Source organism: Herpailurus yagouaroundi, unplaced genomic scaffold (assembly GCF_014898765.1).
Source record: "Herpailurus yagouaroundi ecotype Mexico unplaced genomic scaffold, PumYag 191, whole genome shotgun sequence".
NCBI classification, from domain to species: domain Eukaryota; kingdom Metazoa; phylum Chordata; class Mammalia; order Carnivora; family Felidae; genus Herpailurus; species Herpailurus yagouaroundi.
In genome coordinates, this window is record NW_024412422.1 from 1,404,808 (window position 1) to 1,421,978 (window position 17,171).

General features: G+C 48.6%; 1 protein-coding gene and 1 pseudogene across 1 annotated transcript; one reads left to right on the forward strand and one right to left on the reverse strand.

The window, feature by feature from the left end:
• Nucleotides 1–894: 894 nt before the first annotated feature.
• On the forward strand, nucleotides 895–2,089 carry LOC121010157 (small integral membrane protein 15-like; annotated as a pseudogene).
• Nucleotides 2,090–11,671: 9,582 nt separating this feature from the next.
• LRRC75B (leucine rich repeat containing 75B) lies at nucleotides 11,672–15,996 on the reverse strand. The gene is made up of 4 exons (XM_040443460.1): nucleotides 15,918–15,996; nucleotides 15,508–15,710; nucleotides 13,955–14,070; nucleotides 11,672–12,441 (listed from the first exon to the last, which is right to left on the reverse strand). Exons 1-4 carry the CDS (start codon nucleotides 15,994–15,996, stop codon nucleotides 11,916–11,918), a joined length of 924 nt encoding a protein of 307 aa, XP_040299394.1. The 3' UTR covers nucleotides 11,672–11,915.
• Nucleotides 15,997–17,171: the final 1,175 nt, after the last annotated feature.

Below are 17,171 nucleotides of genomic sequence, written 5' to 3' on the forward strand. Positions count from 1 at the left end.
TAAAAAAAAAAAAAAAAAAGAGGGATGCCTGGGTGGCTCAGTCCGTTAAGCATTCTGACTCTTGATTTGGGCTCAGGTCATGATCTCATGGTTTGTGAGCTCAAGCCCCACTCTCAGCCCAGAGCCTGCTGGGGATTCTCTCTCCCCCTCTCTCTACCCCTCCCCCATTCACGTGCATGTGCACTCGATCTCAAAATAAATAAACTTAAAAAATAAAAGAGTTAAGCCAGTAGAGATTTATGATGGATTCATAAGTATTCTTTTAAAAAAGCCAGAAAAAGAGGAAGTGAGGAAAAAAGAACAGATGGGACAAATAGAAAATAAATAGCAAGATGATAGGCCATCAGTAATGGCCTACTGAGGGTTCCGAGCCCATGGTCCCGGCTGTGATGTAGGAGAGGCTGGTGGCAGCCACCACGGTGGTTTTGCCCTGTCCCCTGAAGAGGCAGCCATGGTGTGGGTGGACCAAGGTGTGGTGGAGGCTGGGGGGGGCAGGTGAACTTGGCCCCCGAGGCTGGTGGGGCCGGTAGGGAAGGATGAATGAGCAAGGGGAAAAACAAGGATGGAGGAGACATGCTGATGGTGGTGAAATACCATTTGGAGCTGCGTGCATCTGGAGATTAAGGCTGGTGGACCCTTTACAGAAGGAAGAAGACACAGAACTTAAACCTTGTCTCACAAGTGTATGGTAGAGCTAAAGAAGACAAACAAGCAAGGGTCATCTGAAATTGAAATCAGCTCACTAATAATCTCAAAGTTGGAGATCACTACTCAAGCACAAGACCTTTACAAAGATGGTTGGGGCACCTGGGTGTCTCAGTAGGTTAAACATCTGACTTTTGATTTCAGCTCAGGTCATGATCTCAAGGTTCATGGGTTGGAAATCTAAGCATGCAAGCTGCTTGAGATTCTCTCTCCCTCTCTCCCTGCTCCTCCCCTGCTTGTGCGCATTCTCTCTCTCTCAACATAAAGAAATAAACTTAAAACAAACAAACAAAACTATGAAGATGGTTGATATAAAGGCCTGGGCTGAGTATGTTGTGGATTGGGCTGCAAAGGACCCATATGGCTTCCTTACAACAGTTATTTTGGCCGTTACACCATTGTTTCTAGTAAATGCCATAGTGTCCCAGAAAGATGATTGAGGCCAGGGAAAAGGACCAAAAGAAGAAACAAAAATGTCAAGAAAATATTGCAAAAGCTAAATAACTGAATAAGCACTTAAGGAATGAGCAGGCTGTACAACCAGAGGTAAATCGTTTGGAAAATTATGCAGTTTTGGAAGGACCCACTAAGGTTTCTTTTCTGTTTTTCATGACAGTAATTTGTAGTAAAGTCTGAGCACATGGAAGAATCATGTTAGTTATGACTTCTACTGCAGCAACTTTTAGGCTTTGGTGTAGAAGTCTGTTGGTGGTTATTGTAAATTGGCATTTATTATGCTATAAATTCTTTATAACTGACTTAGTCATTTGCCATTTTGCAGTTTATGTACTGTAATGAAAGCATCCTGTGGAAAATGACCCTACATTATGAAGTCTATTCAAATAATGGCTTAGAACAGGGTCGTGTTGTGGACGAAGGAAATTAAGAACTTAAAAATCAGAATTATCCTGATGTAGAAAGTGTGCTTTGGCTTTTAAGCCTTTTAAGACATATAGTATATTAATTATTATATCTTTTATCATTATTGCTTATTTCTTGGAATAGAATCATTTCTGGCTTTTTCAAAGCCAAATATTAACCAATGACTATTTCTGTGTTCTGCATTTTTCTCATTTTAGCCTTTGAGATAATTATTCAGATATTCTGCATTTCTTAAAATCTAATTTTATAAAGAATTCTCATATTGACTATGAAGAATACCACCTACCAGATATAACCATGTTTGTACTTATGAACACTGCCATTTTCTTAGAGATGTCTTGTTGAGTAGAATAACACTATGACTTAAACGCTTGCAGTAAAAATGCCAAACCTTGTGGTACCTTGGAACCAGTTTATTCTTGTGCTAAGTAGAAATGTGAAGTAGTTAAAATGTCTTATCAGATAATTTGCTGATTAAATAAATGCCACGTTTGTGTTTTTTATTCTATTCTTTGTCTTACCTTATTTAGTAGTGATGTTCTATACTTTTTGATCCAATAGATTCATGGTAAAAATTAAAATTTCAAATTTCTTGTATGGAAGTCTTAAAAAGTAGTAAGTCATATTTCATAAGTGGTAAAGAAAGGCTTAACATTTGGAAAAACTTTGCTCATCATACTAGTAATTGGGTGAAAAAGGTAAAGTACATCAAAATGAGAATGTGTTAAAATTAGCAATAAAGAGCTAAAGAATATTTCCTTCAGGTAACTAGTATAACTGGAACTTTTACTATTACATGTGGCTTTTATAAGTGCATAGTCTAAGAATTTTATTTGCTGTCAGTATATAATAGCTTATTCACATGTTCCTCACCTCTGATAATGAATTATAAGTTACAAAAAAATTGTCCAACAGCTTTAATTTAAAAATAAAACTAGATATTGAAATAAATTTGATACTTTTTCATAAAGAGAAAAAAATAATGGCCTATCAATAACCACACTAACCATATCAATAATCACATTAAATGTAATTAGTAATCACATTTAGTAATCACATTAAATGTAAATGGTATAAACATTCCCATTTAAAAGCAGAGATTGTCAGATTTGAGTTAAAATAGCAGTACCCATGGCACAAAAACAGACACATAGACCAATGGAATAGAATAGAAACCCCAGAACTAGACCCACAAACGTATGGCCAACTCATCTTTGACAAAGCAGGAAAGAACATCCAGTGGAAAAAAGACAGTCTCTTTAACAAATGGTGCTGGGAGAACTGGACAGCAACATGCAGAAGGTTGAAACTAGACCACTTCCTCACACCATTCACAAAAATAAACTCCAAATGGATAAAGGACCTGAATGTGAGACAGGAAACCATCAAAACCTTAGAGGAGAAAGCAGGAAAAGACCTCTCTGACCTCAGCCGTAGCAATCTCTTACTCGACACATCCCCAAAGGCAAGGGAATTAAAAGCAAAAGTGAATTACTGGGACCTTATGAAGATAAGCTTCTGCACAGCAAAGGAAACAACCAACAAAACTAAAAGGCAACCAACGGAATGGGAAAAGATATTTGCAAATGACATATCGGACAAAGGGCTAGTATCCAAAATCTATAAAGAGCTCACCAAACTCCACACCCGAAAAGCAAATAACCCAGTGAAGAAATGGGCAGAAAACATGAATAGACACTTCTCTAAAGAAGACATCCAGATGGCCAACAGGCACATGAAAAGATGTTCAGCGTCGCTCCTTATCAGGGAAATACAAATCAAAACCACACTCAGATATCACCTCACGCCAGAGTGGCCAAAATGAACAAATCAGGAGACTATAGATGCTGGAGAGGATGTGGAGAAATGGGAACCCTCTTGCACTGTTGGTGGGAATGCAAATTGGTGCAGCCGCTCTGGAAAGCAGTGTGGAGGTTCCTCAGAAAATTAAAAATAGACCTACCCTATGACCCAGCAATAGCACTGCTAGGAATTTATCCAAGGGACACAGGAGTACTGATGCATAGGGGCACTTGTACCCCAATGTTCATAGCAGCACTCTCAACAATAGCCAAATTATGGAAAGAGCCTAAATGTCCATCAACTGATGAATGGATAAAGAAATTGTGGTTTATATACACTATGGAATACTACGTGGCAATGAGAAAAAATGAAATATGGCCTTTTGTAGCAACGTGGATGGAACTGGAGAGTGTGATGCTAAGTGAAATAAGCCATACAGAGAAAGACAGATACCATATGGTTTCACTCTTATGTGGATCCTGAGAAACTTAACAGGAACCCATGGGGGAGGGGAAGGAAAAAAAAAAAAAAGAGGTTAGAGTGGGAGAGAGCCAAAGCATAAGAGACTGTTGAGAACTGAAAGCAAACTGAGGGTTGATGGGGGGTGGGAGGGAGGAGAGGGTGGGTGATGGGTATTGAGGAGGGCACCTTTTGGGATGAGCACTGGGTGTTGTATGGAAACCAATTTGACAATAAATTTCATATATAAATAAAAATTAAATAAATAAATAAATAAATAAATAAATAAATAAATAAATAAATAAAATAGCAGTACCCAGGATGCCTGTGTGGCTCAGTTGGTTGAGCGTCTGACTCTTGATTTCAGCTCAGGTCATGATTCCCAAGGTCATGGGGTCAAGCCCTGGGTCAGACTCTGCACTGAGCATGCAGCCTGCTTAAGATTCTCTCTCTTTATCTCTCTCTCTTTCTCTCTCTCCCCAGCTCATGCTCTCTGTCTCTAAAAAATAAAAATAGGGGCGCCTGGGTGGCGCAGTCGGTTAAGCGTCCGACTTCAGCCAGGTCACGATCTTGCGGTCCATGAGTTCGAGCCCCATGTCAGGCTCTGGGCTGATGGCTCAGAGCCTGGAGCCTGTTTCCGATTCTGTGTCTCCCTCTCTCTCTGCCCCTCCCCCATTCATGCTCTGTCTCTCTCTGTCCCAAAAATAAATAAACGTTGAAAAAATAATAAAAATAAAAAATAAATAAATAAAATAAAAATATATGTATATAAAAAAATAAACAAAAATTTTATTTTTATTTTATTTTTTTTCAACGTTTATTTATTTTTGGGATAGAGAGAGACAGAGCATGAACGGGGGAGGGGCAGAGAGAGAGGGAGTCACAGAATCGGAAACAGGCTCCAGGCTCTGAGCCATCAGCCCAGAGCCTGACGCGGGGCTCGAACTCACGGACCGCGAGATCGTGACCTGGCTGAAATCGGACGCTTAACCGACTGCGCCACCCAGGTGCCCCAACAAAAATTTTAAAAAGCAAGACCCAACTGCATGTACCTGTAAGAAACACACTTTATTATTTTTTTTTTTGAAACACACTTTAAATATAAAGACACAAATGGTTAAAAGTAAAAGGATGGGAAAAGATAATACCCTTTCTAATAACTAATCAAAGGAAAGCTGGAGTAGCTATATCTATATTAATATTAGACAAATCGGTTTCAAAGCAAGAAATATGGGGGATAATGGTTATTTCACAATGATAATAAAGTCAATTAGTCAAGGAACCATAATAATCTTAAACATTTATGCACCTAATAAAGCTTCAAAATACATGATGCAAAAAATTCAACAAGAAATAGACACAATTACAGTCAGGGGTTTCAATTCCCCTCTCAATAGTTGATAGCTGAAGTAGACAGAAAACGAGCAAAGATATAGTAGTCAACTTGATTTTGATTAATGTTTATTTTTTAATTTTTTAAATGTTTCTTTTATTTATTTTGAGGAGAGAGTATAAATGAGGGAGGGGCAAGAGAGAGGGAGAGAGAATCCCACACTCAGCTCAGAGCCTGATTTGGGGCTCAATCCCACGACTGCAAGACCATGACCCCATCCAATATCAAGAGTCGGATGCTTAACCCACTGAGCCACCCAACACCACTGTTGGGTTAATCACCCACTGATTAACACTTAATAGAACCACCCAACAAAAGCAGAATTCTCAAGTGCACATTCTTCTCAAGTGCACACAGAACATTTACCAGAATTCAAAAGGCTTCAAAACCATGCTAACTACATTGTCTGACCACAACGAAATTAAATTAGAAATCATTAACAGAAATATCCTTGGAAAAATCTCTAAATATTTGAAAACAAAATAACACACAACCATGGATCAAAGAAGAAACCAAAAGAGAAATTAGTATCTTGAACTGACTTTTAAATGGAAACACTGAACATATCAGAAATTGTGGGATGCCACAAAAACAGAACTTGGTGGCAGGGGGAGGAGTGTGATTTACAGCATTAAACATCTGTATTAGAAAAAAAGAGGGCATCTGGGTGGCTCGGTTGAATGTCCGATTTCGGTTTGGGGCACGATCTCATGGTTCAAGGGTTCAAGCCCACATCGGGCTTGCTGCTGTCATGCAGAGCCTGCTTTGGATCTTCTGTCCCCTCTCTATGCCCCTCTCCACTTGCTCTCTCTCTGTCTCTCTCTCGGAAAAATAAATAAATAAAACATTTTTTAAAAAAGGTCTCAGATCAATTATCTTAGCTATATTAATACCAGACAAGGAGATTCATTTAAGAATCTAGAAAAAGAAGAGCCAATAAAATCTAAAGGAAGCATAAGAAAAGAAATAAAGATCAAAATGGATGTCAGTGAAATAGAAAACAGAAAAAAAAAACATAGAGAAAAATCAATGTAACCAAAAGATGATTCTTTAACAAGATCAATAAAATTGATAAACCTGTAGCCAGACTGATTAGGAAAGAAAAACAATAACAACAAAAAGACATGGGGGCGCCTGGGTGGCTCAGTCGGTTAAGTGTCTGACTTCAGCTCAGGTCATGATCTCGTGGTTCGTGAGTTCGAGTCCTGAATTGGGCTCTGTGCTGACAGTTCAGAGCCTGGAGCCTGCTTCAGATTCTGTGCCTCTCTCTCTGCCCCCCTCCCCTGCTTGTGCTCTGTCTCTCTCTGTCTCTCAAAAATAAACATTTACCAATCTCAGGAATGAGAGAGGTGACTACTGCAGATTCCACAGATATTGAAAGGAAATATTATGAAAAGTTTTATGCCAACAAATTTAACAACTTGGATGAAATGGACAAATTCCTTAAAAGACCCAACATACTAATGCTTACTCAAGATGTAACTAATTTGAATAGTCCTATTTCGGTTAAGGAAACTGGTATTGTAACTGGAAACCTTCTACAAAAAAACCTCAGGCCCATGTCCCTTCACTGAGGAATTCTACCAAATATGTAAGAAAGAAATAATGTCAATTCTCCACAAACTCTTCCTAAAAAAGTAGAGAAGGGAATAGCTTCTCAATTCATTCTATGAGCAGGGTACCAACATTACCCTAATAAGGAAAACCAGGCAGGCAATCATATTACAAGAAAAGAAAACCACACTGAGATACCACTACACAAGAGAAAAGGAAATATATGTTCATGCAAAACCTTGTACATGAATATTCATAGCAGCTTCATTTGTTAGAGCTAAAAACTGGAAGCCCAAATATCCATCGACAGGGGAATGAATGGTGGTACGTGCATCCAGTAAAATGCTACTCAACAATTAAGAGGAACTACTGATGTAGGCAACATCATGGAAGTCTCAAAATAATTATGCTGAGTGAAAGAAGTCATATAAAAAAAAATACACCCCATATTCTTCCATATATCTAAAACTGTAGGGGTACCTGGCTCAGTTGGAAGAGCAGTCGACTTTTGATCTCATGGTCATGAGTTCGAGCCCCATGTTGGGTGTAGAGATTACTAAAAGAATACATAAACTTAAAAAAAAAACCTCTAGAAAATGCAAACTAATGTGAAGCAGGTCAAGGCCCCCCCTGCTTAGGGAAGGGGGTGGACAAGGAGGGGCAGGAGGGATACATTACCAAGGGGCAAGGAAACTTTTGGAAATGACAGATATCTTTACTGTCTTGATTGTGGTGGTGGTTTCATGAAGTCAAAATATACTATAGTGTACACTATAAATTGTAACATTTGTTATGTCTATTATATTTCAATGGTACTACAATGAAGAATTATTTTTAAAAATGATACAATTTATTTTTTATTTTTTAATTTTTTTTAAAGTTTATTCATCTTGAGAGAGGGAGAGTGGGGAAGGGACAGAGAGAGAGGGAAAGAGAGAATCCCAAGCAAGCTCCTCACTGTTAGTGCCTTGCCCGATGCAAGGCTTGAACTCACAAACAATGAGATCATGACCCGAGCTGACATCAAGAGCCGGACACTTAACCGACTGAGCCACCCAGGTGCTCCAAAAATGATGCAATTTAAAAATTTTTTTTGTTTTCAACGTTTATTTATTTTTGGAACAGAGAGAGACAGAGCATGAACGGGGCAGGGGCAGAGAGAGAGGGAGACACAGAATCGGAAACAGGCTCCAGGCTCTGAGCCATCAGCCCAGAGCCCGACGCGGGGCTCGAACTCCCAGACCGCGAGATCATGACCTGGCTGAAGTCGGACGCTTAACCGACTGCGCCACCCAGGCGCCCCAAAATGATACAATTTTTAAAAATTAAGGGGCGCCTGGGTGGCTCAGTCGGTTGGACGTCCGACTTCAGCTCAGGTCCTGATCTCGTGGTCCGTGAGTTTGAGCCCTATGTCGGGCTCTGTGCTGACAGCTCAGAGCTTGGAGCCTGCTTCAGGTTCTGTGTTTCCCTCTCTTTCTGCCCTTCCCCACTTGCACTCTGTCTCTTTCAAAAATAAACATTTAAAAAAATTGAAGGTGTGCCTGGTGGCTCAGTCAGTTAAGCGTCCAACTCTTGATTTCAGCTCAGGTCATGATCTCATAGTTTTTGAGTTCAAGCCCTGCACAGGTATCTTTTCTACATGTTTCCTTTTGATTCTCTTAACATCCTGGCAAGGCAGGTTTAGGTTTGAGGAGGCTGATGCCCAGAGAGGTGAAGGCAGCTGGAGTTGTCCCAGACTGTCTGATGTGGGCATGGATCCCGCACCCCTGAGTATGAGGCTGGGCTTCACTTGGTCTGATGAGTACTTCTGAACCCACTCCCCATTTGTCCCTTTCAGTCGTGGAAGAGGGCAAAGCCTAGATCCTCACTGTTCCCCTCCCCCCTCCTCAATTTTGTATACGAGGCAACAGGCCCAGAGAGGTCCTGATTGGTCCTGCTTTAGGGGCAATGTGGCTGAGGGTCCCTCCCGCAGCAGGACGTCTGCCATCAGAGCACTGTGATGGTCTCCTGTATCGAATGGTGTCTTTGGCAGAGGCTTGCTCAAGAGTTCCAGTGAATCCTCAGCCCCCAGGCTGGCTGTGGGATAGGCAGCATCAGGCAGGGGGTAGCATCACAGACAATGTGGGCCTCCCCCTCACATCCCGGCTCCTCCGGTTTCTAGCTCTTTGACTTTGGACAGATCACTTAACCTGTCCGTGTATCAGTTTACTCACTCATAAGTATGAAGAGCATTAACGAAACGTAAAGCCATCAGAACAATACTTTGCCAACAGAAAGGCTACAGAAGTGCCCTCCAAATAAATGCATGGCTTCGGCTCTAGTCCCAAAGGTTTGGGCTCCTGCCATTTCCATTCTGAGAGCCCTGGGTGGAGGCCCCACTGACGCTGAAGAGTGCCTGCCCTGTGCCCCCCACGTAGCAGGCACTTTCCAAACCTTATATCATGCTCTCTCCAACAGGGCAAGGGGAGACTTGATATACCTGGTTCCCAAGATGAAGGAACGAACCCTGAGAGGATACCACCAGTGGGTGACAGAGCCAGAACCAGGCTGAGTCTGTCTGCCTCCAAGACTGGGGCTGGGCAAGGCCTACCTGCTTCCTCTTGGGTCTGGAACTCGGGCTGGAGCCCGCCTGGCGTGTCCTCTCTGCCCACCAAGCTTTGAGAGACACAAGCCCCCTCCTCTTGGAGTGTACCTGCCTGTAGAGTAGCCTCACTGGTGGCCGTGAGGCCCTGACATGAGGGCACGTGAAGGGGTTGTGGACACCTGCCTGGCAACAAAGCCAACCCTCTTCTCTTGAGCTGTTTTGTGCTCTAGCTCAGCTATTGCATTGCGTGCCTCCGTCTGAGAGGCGGGGAGATTGAGACCAGCTGCCGCTGCCTGAATTCTCCCAGAGCTCGCCTAATGACACCCGGCTCAGGTCCTCACACCATCCCGGTAGGAGTCTCTCCCAGCGGCAACGTTCAAGGTTTGTGGGCTGGATTTGGGCCAGTGGTGGGCAGGGAGTGAGGGGGGCAGGAGGGCCAGAGAGCTTGGCATTTCTCCAGCAAGGAGTCACAGGAGAACACTGCTGCCTGCCTGTGACGGACTTACAAGCCTGCCCAGTGCAAGGCTGGCTTCCCTATCCTTCTCCAAGCTGGCCCCTTTCATCTCCCACCCCACTTTGCCTTGCTCTGGGGAGCCTGAGCCCCCTGTTCCAGAGTAAGAGCACAATGGGCAAGCCCGTGTCTTTAAAACAAGGAGGACTGACAGGGCCAGGACCCCAGGCTGGAGGGTTGAGAGCTGGAAGGTACTATGGACAGGCAGTCCTATTTACCCAAGGCAGGGAGAGAGGAGGCCCTGGCCAGGTCCCAACAGTAAGTCAGGAGCAGAGCTGGGCTGAACTTGGTGTTCTCCACACCCTTCTCACCACCTCCGGATAAAGGTTTCTCCAAAAGCAGCCAGACTGGCAGGGGCCAGCAGTAGAAAGGGAGCTCCTTTTCCTCCCCACCTCCTTCCTGGTCCTGGAACTCAGCACCTCCCTGTCCTCGCCCTTCTTGGTCATCTCCTTTCTCACTCAAGGGGCTGTTGCGTATCTAGCCAGCCTGGAATCCGTGCTGACTCATGGTCCCCCGTGGGCCCCACTGAGGAGGAGGGTTAGCTGGTGGGCCCGGGAGAGTCCTACCTTCTCTTTGGCCCAGAGGGCTTTTCTCTGCCTCCAGGTCTCTCCTCATCTGTGAGGATCCCCACTGCCCCAGACCTGACCTGGCTCTGCATGGGAGACTTAGGCTGCTGTCTTCCCCACTCTGGGCCTCAGTTTCCCCCCAGACACGTTCAAATTCCTTCCTTGTCTTTGCCCTGTCCAACTTCTAGTTGGGCTGTACTCCAGCTCTCCGCACAAGGCTGTGAGGCTGACCATGGCTTTATTTATTTATTTTTTTTAACGTTTTATTTATTTTTTTGGGACAGAGAGAGACAGAGCATGAACGGGGGAGGGGCAGAGAGAGAGGGAGACACAGAATCAGAAACAGGCTCCAGGCTCTGAGCCATCAGCCCAGAGCCCGACGCGGGGCTCGAACTCACGGACCACGAGATCGTGACCTGGCTGAAATCGGACGCTTAACCGACTGCACCACCCAGGCACCCCTGACCATGGCTTTAGGCTTCTGATCCAGAGCCTGCCCTGATGGTCCTTGTGGGGAGGGAAGATAGCCCCTTTCTGGGAGCAGACTACCCCTGGGAAGCCCTCGGAATGCTCCACCCCAAGTCCCCTGCTGCTGGATGTACCCACCCCCACGTCCTGCATGCTTTCTTGGAGTCCCCCAGAGGGGAGGACTGTGCACACGGGCCTCCAGGGCCTGGAGGGAACACACAAGCCCTTTGTCTCTGGTCTAAGGTATCTCCTAACCCCATGGAGTTCCCCACTGACTCAGTACAGGGAGCCTGGGGGGGGGGGGGGTCCTAGGGGTGGTGGGCAGCACTTGTCCATCTGTGGGAGATGAACCTTGCCTCCTGTCAGCACAGTCTTGTCCTCAGCCCAAGGGGCCCTCCCTGGTGGGGAGGTCAGCATCCTGGGCTCAGGCCCAAGATTGCTGTGGGGCTCCAGTCTGAGCTTTGCCCCTCTGTGCCCTCCCAACTGCTCCTCTCCAAGCCCCACCCAGATGTGAAGGCGAGGTCCCTGGAGGCCTCCCCTAACTCCCTAACTCCCCAGCCCACAGATGGACCTGACCCCTACACCTTGGTGTCTTCTCAGGGAGTAATACCTGGGGTAAGTCAGTGAGAGCTTGGTCCCTCCCTTTCAGGTGTGCAGTGTCCCTGAGTCTTTGGCCACCCCTTTCCCCACCCCAGAAGCAAGCTGGCACTCAGTGGCCCTGAGGTCCATGGTGCAGAAAGGCTGAGGCAGAGGGGGGCATCTCTGTTTACTGTGGGATCGGCACAGCAGGTTCTGGGCCCTCCTGCTGAGGGAAGTCTGAGACTCCATCCTGGGCTGACCATCTAGCCTCTGGTGAACCCATTCTCCTTCCATCCCCTTAATCCCAGGCTGAGTATTTACACTGGATTTCTGGGGACCTAGAAGGCCTCCATCATCCCCCATCCCATGTGCCACTGGCAGTCAGGTAGCAGCAGCCAGGGTGGTGGCAGGTCACCTCGTGCAGCAGGCCTGGGGCTCCGACCCTGGCTCGGCAGCTGCAGAGCCCCAGGTGGAGGCAGCAGAGGTGGCCCTGGCCTCACTACCCTCAGGCTCGAGGTCCAGGCCCTCATAGATGGTGGGGAGTGAGGTGCGCTGGCTCAGCCGCCGGCGTAGGCCGACCAGCAGGGGCTGGGGCAAGGAGGCCACGTCCACATTGTTGCCCAGGTCTACCCAGGCCAGCGAGGGGAACTTGGTGGAGTCCTTGACGGCCTCAGTGAGCTCACGGGCAGTGGCCCTCGTCAGCCTGTTGCCGTTGAGCAGGAGCTGGGTGAGGCGGGGCAGCGTCCAGAGGCTGGGTAGCAGCAGGCGCAGAAGCTCATCGCTGAGCCCCGTGAAGCTCAGGTCCAGCACCGTGAGCCCGGCTCCCTGGTTTCCCAGGTAGCGCACAATGTGCTGCACATCCCGCGCCGACAGTGGAATCCCCGACAGGTTCACGGTCTCCCCAGCCAGCTGAGTCACCTGGAGGCTGCTCTTGAGGCTGTGGAAAGGTTGCAGGCAAAGATGGACTGAGCAAGGGTCCATGGCCAAGGCAGGTCCCTACTGGCTGTAGACAATGACCCATTGGGGCAGCCCTCAGTGGTGGCAGGGCCTGGGCCCTACAATCAGGCCAAGCTGGGATCAAACTGCTACTTTCTACGTGGGTGGCCATGGGCAATTCTTGGAACCTCTCTGAGCCTCAGTTTCTCCTTTGGTGACAAGAGGGCCTGGCTGTTGTGAGGAATAAATATACATGTTAAGGTTCCATGAGCTATTATTATTATAAAAACCTCCTGTGTGCCTGCATCACCACACCTGTTGTACCTATTGTCTCACTTATTTTTATGCCAACCTAATTGAGTAAGAATGATTATCCCATTCTGCAGAGGAGCAAATGATGCTCATAGAGGTGATAGGACTCTTTTATGCTCGCACACCACTACGAGGGTACTGGGTCTTCAAATTAAGGTGCTCTGACTCCTGCCCTCACCTTTTTTCCCATGCCTCCTCTAAGGTCACTCCTTAGAAGGGTAAAGATAGACATTCCTATGAGGGTGATAGGGTATCCGGCTGTCCCCCCAGTCTTGAGGGCTAGAGAGGGGACAGGCCCAGGGTAGAAAGAGGGGAGGTGTTGGGAGGTGTGGGGGTGGGCAGGTGGAAGGTGAAGGGCAGTGAAGGGTTCCCTGTGTTCCAAGCTAGAAAAGAAATTTAGAGACTGAGGAGGGTCCTCCACCGCCCCTCGAACCTCCCTCTAGGTCTCTCCTGTCATTTGAACATGGACCACTAGGCAGATGGGTAGTGGGACCACCTTCAGGGCCCTTAACCACCACGGCAGGAAACAACCTCATGGGCTCCGGGCTCATCATGGACCACCAGGCTCAAGGAGGGGAAGGGTGGCAGAGGTGCGGCAGGGAGCAAGCAGGGGAGAGCACCAGCGCTGTGGTTCTAGGTCCCTCAACCTGGATGTCCGCAGCAGGTAACTAGGCTGAGTCTGGCCACAAAATGGTGATGGAGTGACTGGGAAGGGGACCCCATGGCAGAGCAGGCTACTAGGCTCACTGCGGAGGCCTCGGCTTCAGGCTGCCTGGCAAAGGCTTTTCAAAGAGCTGTAGGAACATGAGGGCAGAGTGTGGCCTCAGGCAAGCCATTTTGCCTCTCCCAACCTCAGTTTCCTTCCCTATAAAATGGGAATCATGACCCAGAATCTGCCTCCCTCACAGCCTGTGTGAGGATTCAGCTGACGCCTGCTACGCCTGCTGGGGTTATCTTGGTCCGGGTATCGTCCAGGCCCTGTGATAGGCCAGGGATTGAGAGGTGAGCGAAAAGCAGGAGGCAGGTCACACAGAGGGTGCAGTTTGGCTTGGGGGCATTCCACAGCTGTGATGCAGACAAGGGTGAGGGGGTCACATGGTGGGGTTTCAGGCACCAGCCTCTTGCTGAGCTGCTTCTCCATGTCAGCCTAGGAAGGGACCCTAAGGGGCCACGAGGCAGGGCTGTGGCTGGGTTCCCCTTACCAGCTCTGGGTCTTCCTCTGGAGCAGGCTGGATCCTCGCTGCCGCTTGGAGTGAGGGGTGAGGTGGTAGATGAGCTGTCGGCAGATCTTGTCCGAGGACTTCCAGAGCTCATAGTCCTGTAAGGAGGCAGTGTTGTCAGGATGAGGCCGAGCCCCTCCCATGCCCCTCTGGGCCTTTGGGATCCAAGTGTGTGCTCCGGCACATGATTCATCATGGATCACTGAGCTACCCACTAGCCTCCCCCTCCCACCCCCCACCCTGGCTGTGGCCTGGCACAGAGCCAGGGGAGGCTGCCCATTGGGAGCTGGACAGGCTGGTCTGAGGCCCGCAGTGCCCGGCGGGAGGATGCCTAGACAATGGGGCCTTGTTCACTGTCCTCAGGCCCAAGGCCAGTGTCTCGGGCTATCAGCCGGCTCCCTGCCCACCCTCAGCGCTCCGGGGGGACTCGCCACAGGGGGAGGCAGGACCAGACCCCTCCAGGGAGCCCTGCTCCACTGACGCCACCCCCAGGGAATAGGAACAAGCCAGGTCAGCATGCTCTTCTTCCTCTCACTCTCCAAAACTAGACCGTGCCCGTGGGGCCTGGGTCTGGCTGCCAGGGCTGGGAGGGTCAATGTGTTACATCACCACCACCCGGCTCTCTTCTGGTCCTGAGTGGGCCCTCGTAGAGACCTAGCTTGGGGCGGAAAAACAGGGATGCTCTGCTTTCCACAAAGCTGGCACTGAGCACGCTCCACTACCCAGCACATTCTTTATCCTGTCCCTCTGTTAACAGAGCGTACACACAGTGGCAGCAAGCCCTGGCAGTCACTATGATAGCCCTAGGCTAGCCTCAGAATCCTTGGTGATGCCTGCATATAGATGTAGGAGTTCAGAGCTGGCAGGGCCCATAGTGGGCACTCTTGTTTTGCACAGGGATTCACTGGGCCTAAGGGATGGGGGCTGGTGGCTGTGTCAGGAGCGCAGGACCTTCAGTGCTTGTGGCAGGATGTAGAGTGGGGTTGGGAGCAGATGTGGTGGCATGGGAGGAGGGGTGATGGAGTGGCAGACGCCAATTCAACATGAAGAAGGATTTGCTTATGGTTCACACTGCTATGGGAAGCAGTGAGCATTCATCCCCAAGTGTATCCATACAGGATGGGGACATGTGGACAGGGGTTCCAGCCTATGGTGGCTCTCTTCTGGCCCCAGGAATGCAGAGGCTTGGAGTTTGATTCCATCAGTGGATTTGTCAGAACATTCTATGTCCCACAGCATCCCCATAAGACTTCCTGCCTGGGTCCCTGGTCCTGGCACACAGTGCTGCCACTCAGGAAGCAGGCCTATGCAACACACAGCTTTTCAGGTGTAGGAAAGCATAGCTCACCTCTGTTCCAGGTGCTTGCCAGCCTAATACACTGAAACTGCCATCAGGTCCCAGAGAAGGACATTGACCTGGTTAAGGCCTCAAAGCAAGCCAGTTGAGGACCGAGGCTCCTAGCCCCCAGCCCTGGGCATTCCTGGCCCCTGTCAGCCACACGGCCCAGCCTGAGGTCCATGCCTACTGGCCTCACCGTCTTGGGGCACTGCAGGTCACGGGCCAGGTTCACGAGCAGGTCATGGGAGATAGGGTCCACCAGATTGAGGAAGGCCACATTCCTATAGAGGATGTCGGTGAGGAGGGTCCCCTCGAGGCCCAGGTCCTGTGAGTGGTGAGGAGAATTGAGTGAGCCAGAAGTTGGGCTCTCCTTTTCCAGGCCCCCATCCAAGCTAGCCTCTCACATCCATTCCCCTCTGTCTGTCTCCTTCCCTGAGGCTTGCTGGAGTCTCTTCCCAGGTAGTGATGACCCAACTGTCCAGGAATACGTGGACCCTTTGGATGGGGAGAGTGCCAGTACATCCAGGGCTTCAGGGAGGTGATAAGTAGGTTCCAAAACCCTTAGACTGGTTCCCTGGAGGCGAAACATGGTACTGTGACACCTACCTCTTCTGGGGTTGGGCTTGTCTGGAAGGTTCTTTGGGGGATCCTCTGATGACCCCCAAATGCTGCTGTCCTCCAGCATTCTCTTTGGGCCCTTTGCCTCTTCTACCTATTTCCAAGCTCTCCTGAGTTGTGGCCACAACAAATGTTTGCTGACAGGTCCAGATCCCTTTTGTGGGGATGGACCTCTCTTTCAGCTCAGATGTCCCAAAGGCAGCTTAGATTGGGTGTGTTCATCTCCTGCCCTGAAACTGGCCTTGCCTCATATGACCCAGCTCAGTAAAGGGCGTCACCATCCCCATCTCCCCAGCGCTTGGGCAGGAGCCCAGAACCACCCCACCCTCTTCCCTCACCCCTCTCTGCCTAGCTCTCCCTCCCCACTGCTCAAAGAGGTGCAGGCCTCTCTCCCTAACAGCCTCCTCCTGGGCCCCTTGGCCTCCCAACACCTGTCTAGTCCCACCCTTGAGCTGCCAGAGCCAGATCCATGAACACACACCTAAGCTTGACCCTTAACCCCTTTGGTGGAGACCAAATTCTCTTGACGTTGTATGACATTAGAGACTCATGCACAGCCTGGCATTCCCACCCTCCCCAACCCACCAGCCTCCTTGTCCAGGTTCCACGTCTCCCATCTCTCATAGAGACCTCACCATTGGGCCCCTGGTCTACCCATGCATTCCTGCCTTTAGTCCTTGGGCTTCTCTTCTTGTTATTCCCATAGGCCTGGTGAGTCCCTGAACATCTTTTCAGAGCATCCATACTGACAAGCCGATGGGGCAGGCATAGCCAGGAGGGGCCTTCAGACCCCTGGGCCCTCCTCAAGCCAGAGGGACAGGTTCTGTGCACAAGCCCCCTGTGCACAGGATTCTAGGCCACGTGGGAATGCCATGACTGCAGAGTCCCTGTGGATTATGGGGCAGACCCCTCAGGAATCCTGACCTGAGACACAAGGGGGCAATTTAGCTGGTTTCCCAAGTTAAAAAAAAAAAAAAAAAAAAATGTCCTGCTGGTGCTTTAGGGTCCAGATGCTATCCCAAAGATCTGTGCCTCTGGATGGTCTAGCTGATTTGGTGCTGCTTTGCTGTTTGCATTTTAAACACCATTCAAGGGGCGCCTGGGTGGCGCAGTTGGTTAAGCGTCCGACTTCAGCCAGGTCACGATTTCGCAGTCCGTGAGTTCGAGCCCCGCGTCAGGCTCTGGGCTGATGGCTCAGAGCCTGGAGCCTGCTTCCGATTCTGTGTCTCCCTCTCTCTCTGC

Excerpts from the sequence above, each read along its gene's own strand:
- LRRC75B (XM_040443460.1), bottom strand. The coding sequence starts at position 15,996 with ATGCTGGAGGACAGCAGCATTTGGGGGTCATCAGAGGATCCCCCAAAG. Across the intron at positions 14,071-15,507 it reads ACCTGCAGTGCCCCAAGACG|GACTATGAGCTCTGGAAGTC; the intron begins GTGAGGCCAGTA and ends GCCTCCTTACAG. Across the intron at positions 12,442-13,954 it reads CAGAGGAAGACCCAGAGCTG|CCTCAAGAGCAGCCTCCAGG; the intron begins GTAAGGGGAACC and ends ACCTTTCCACAG.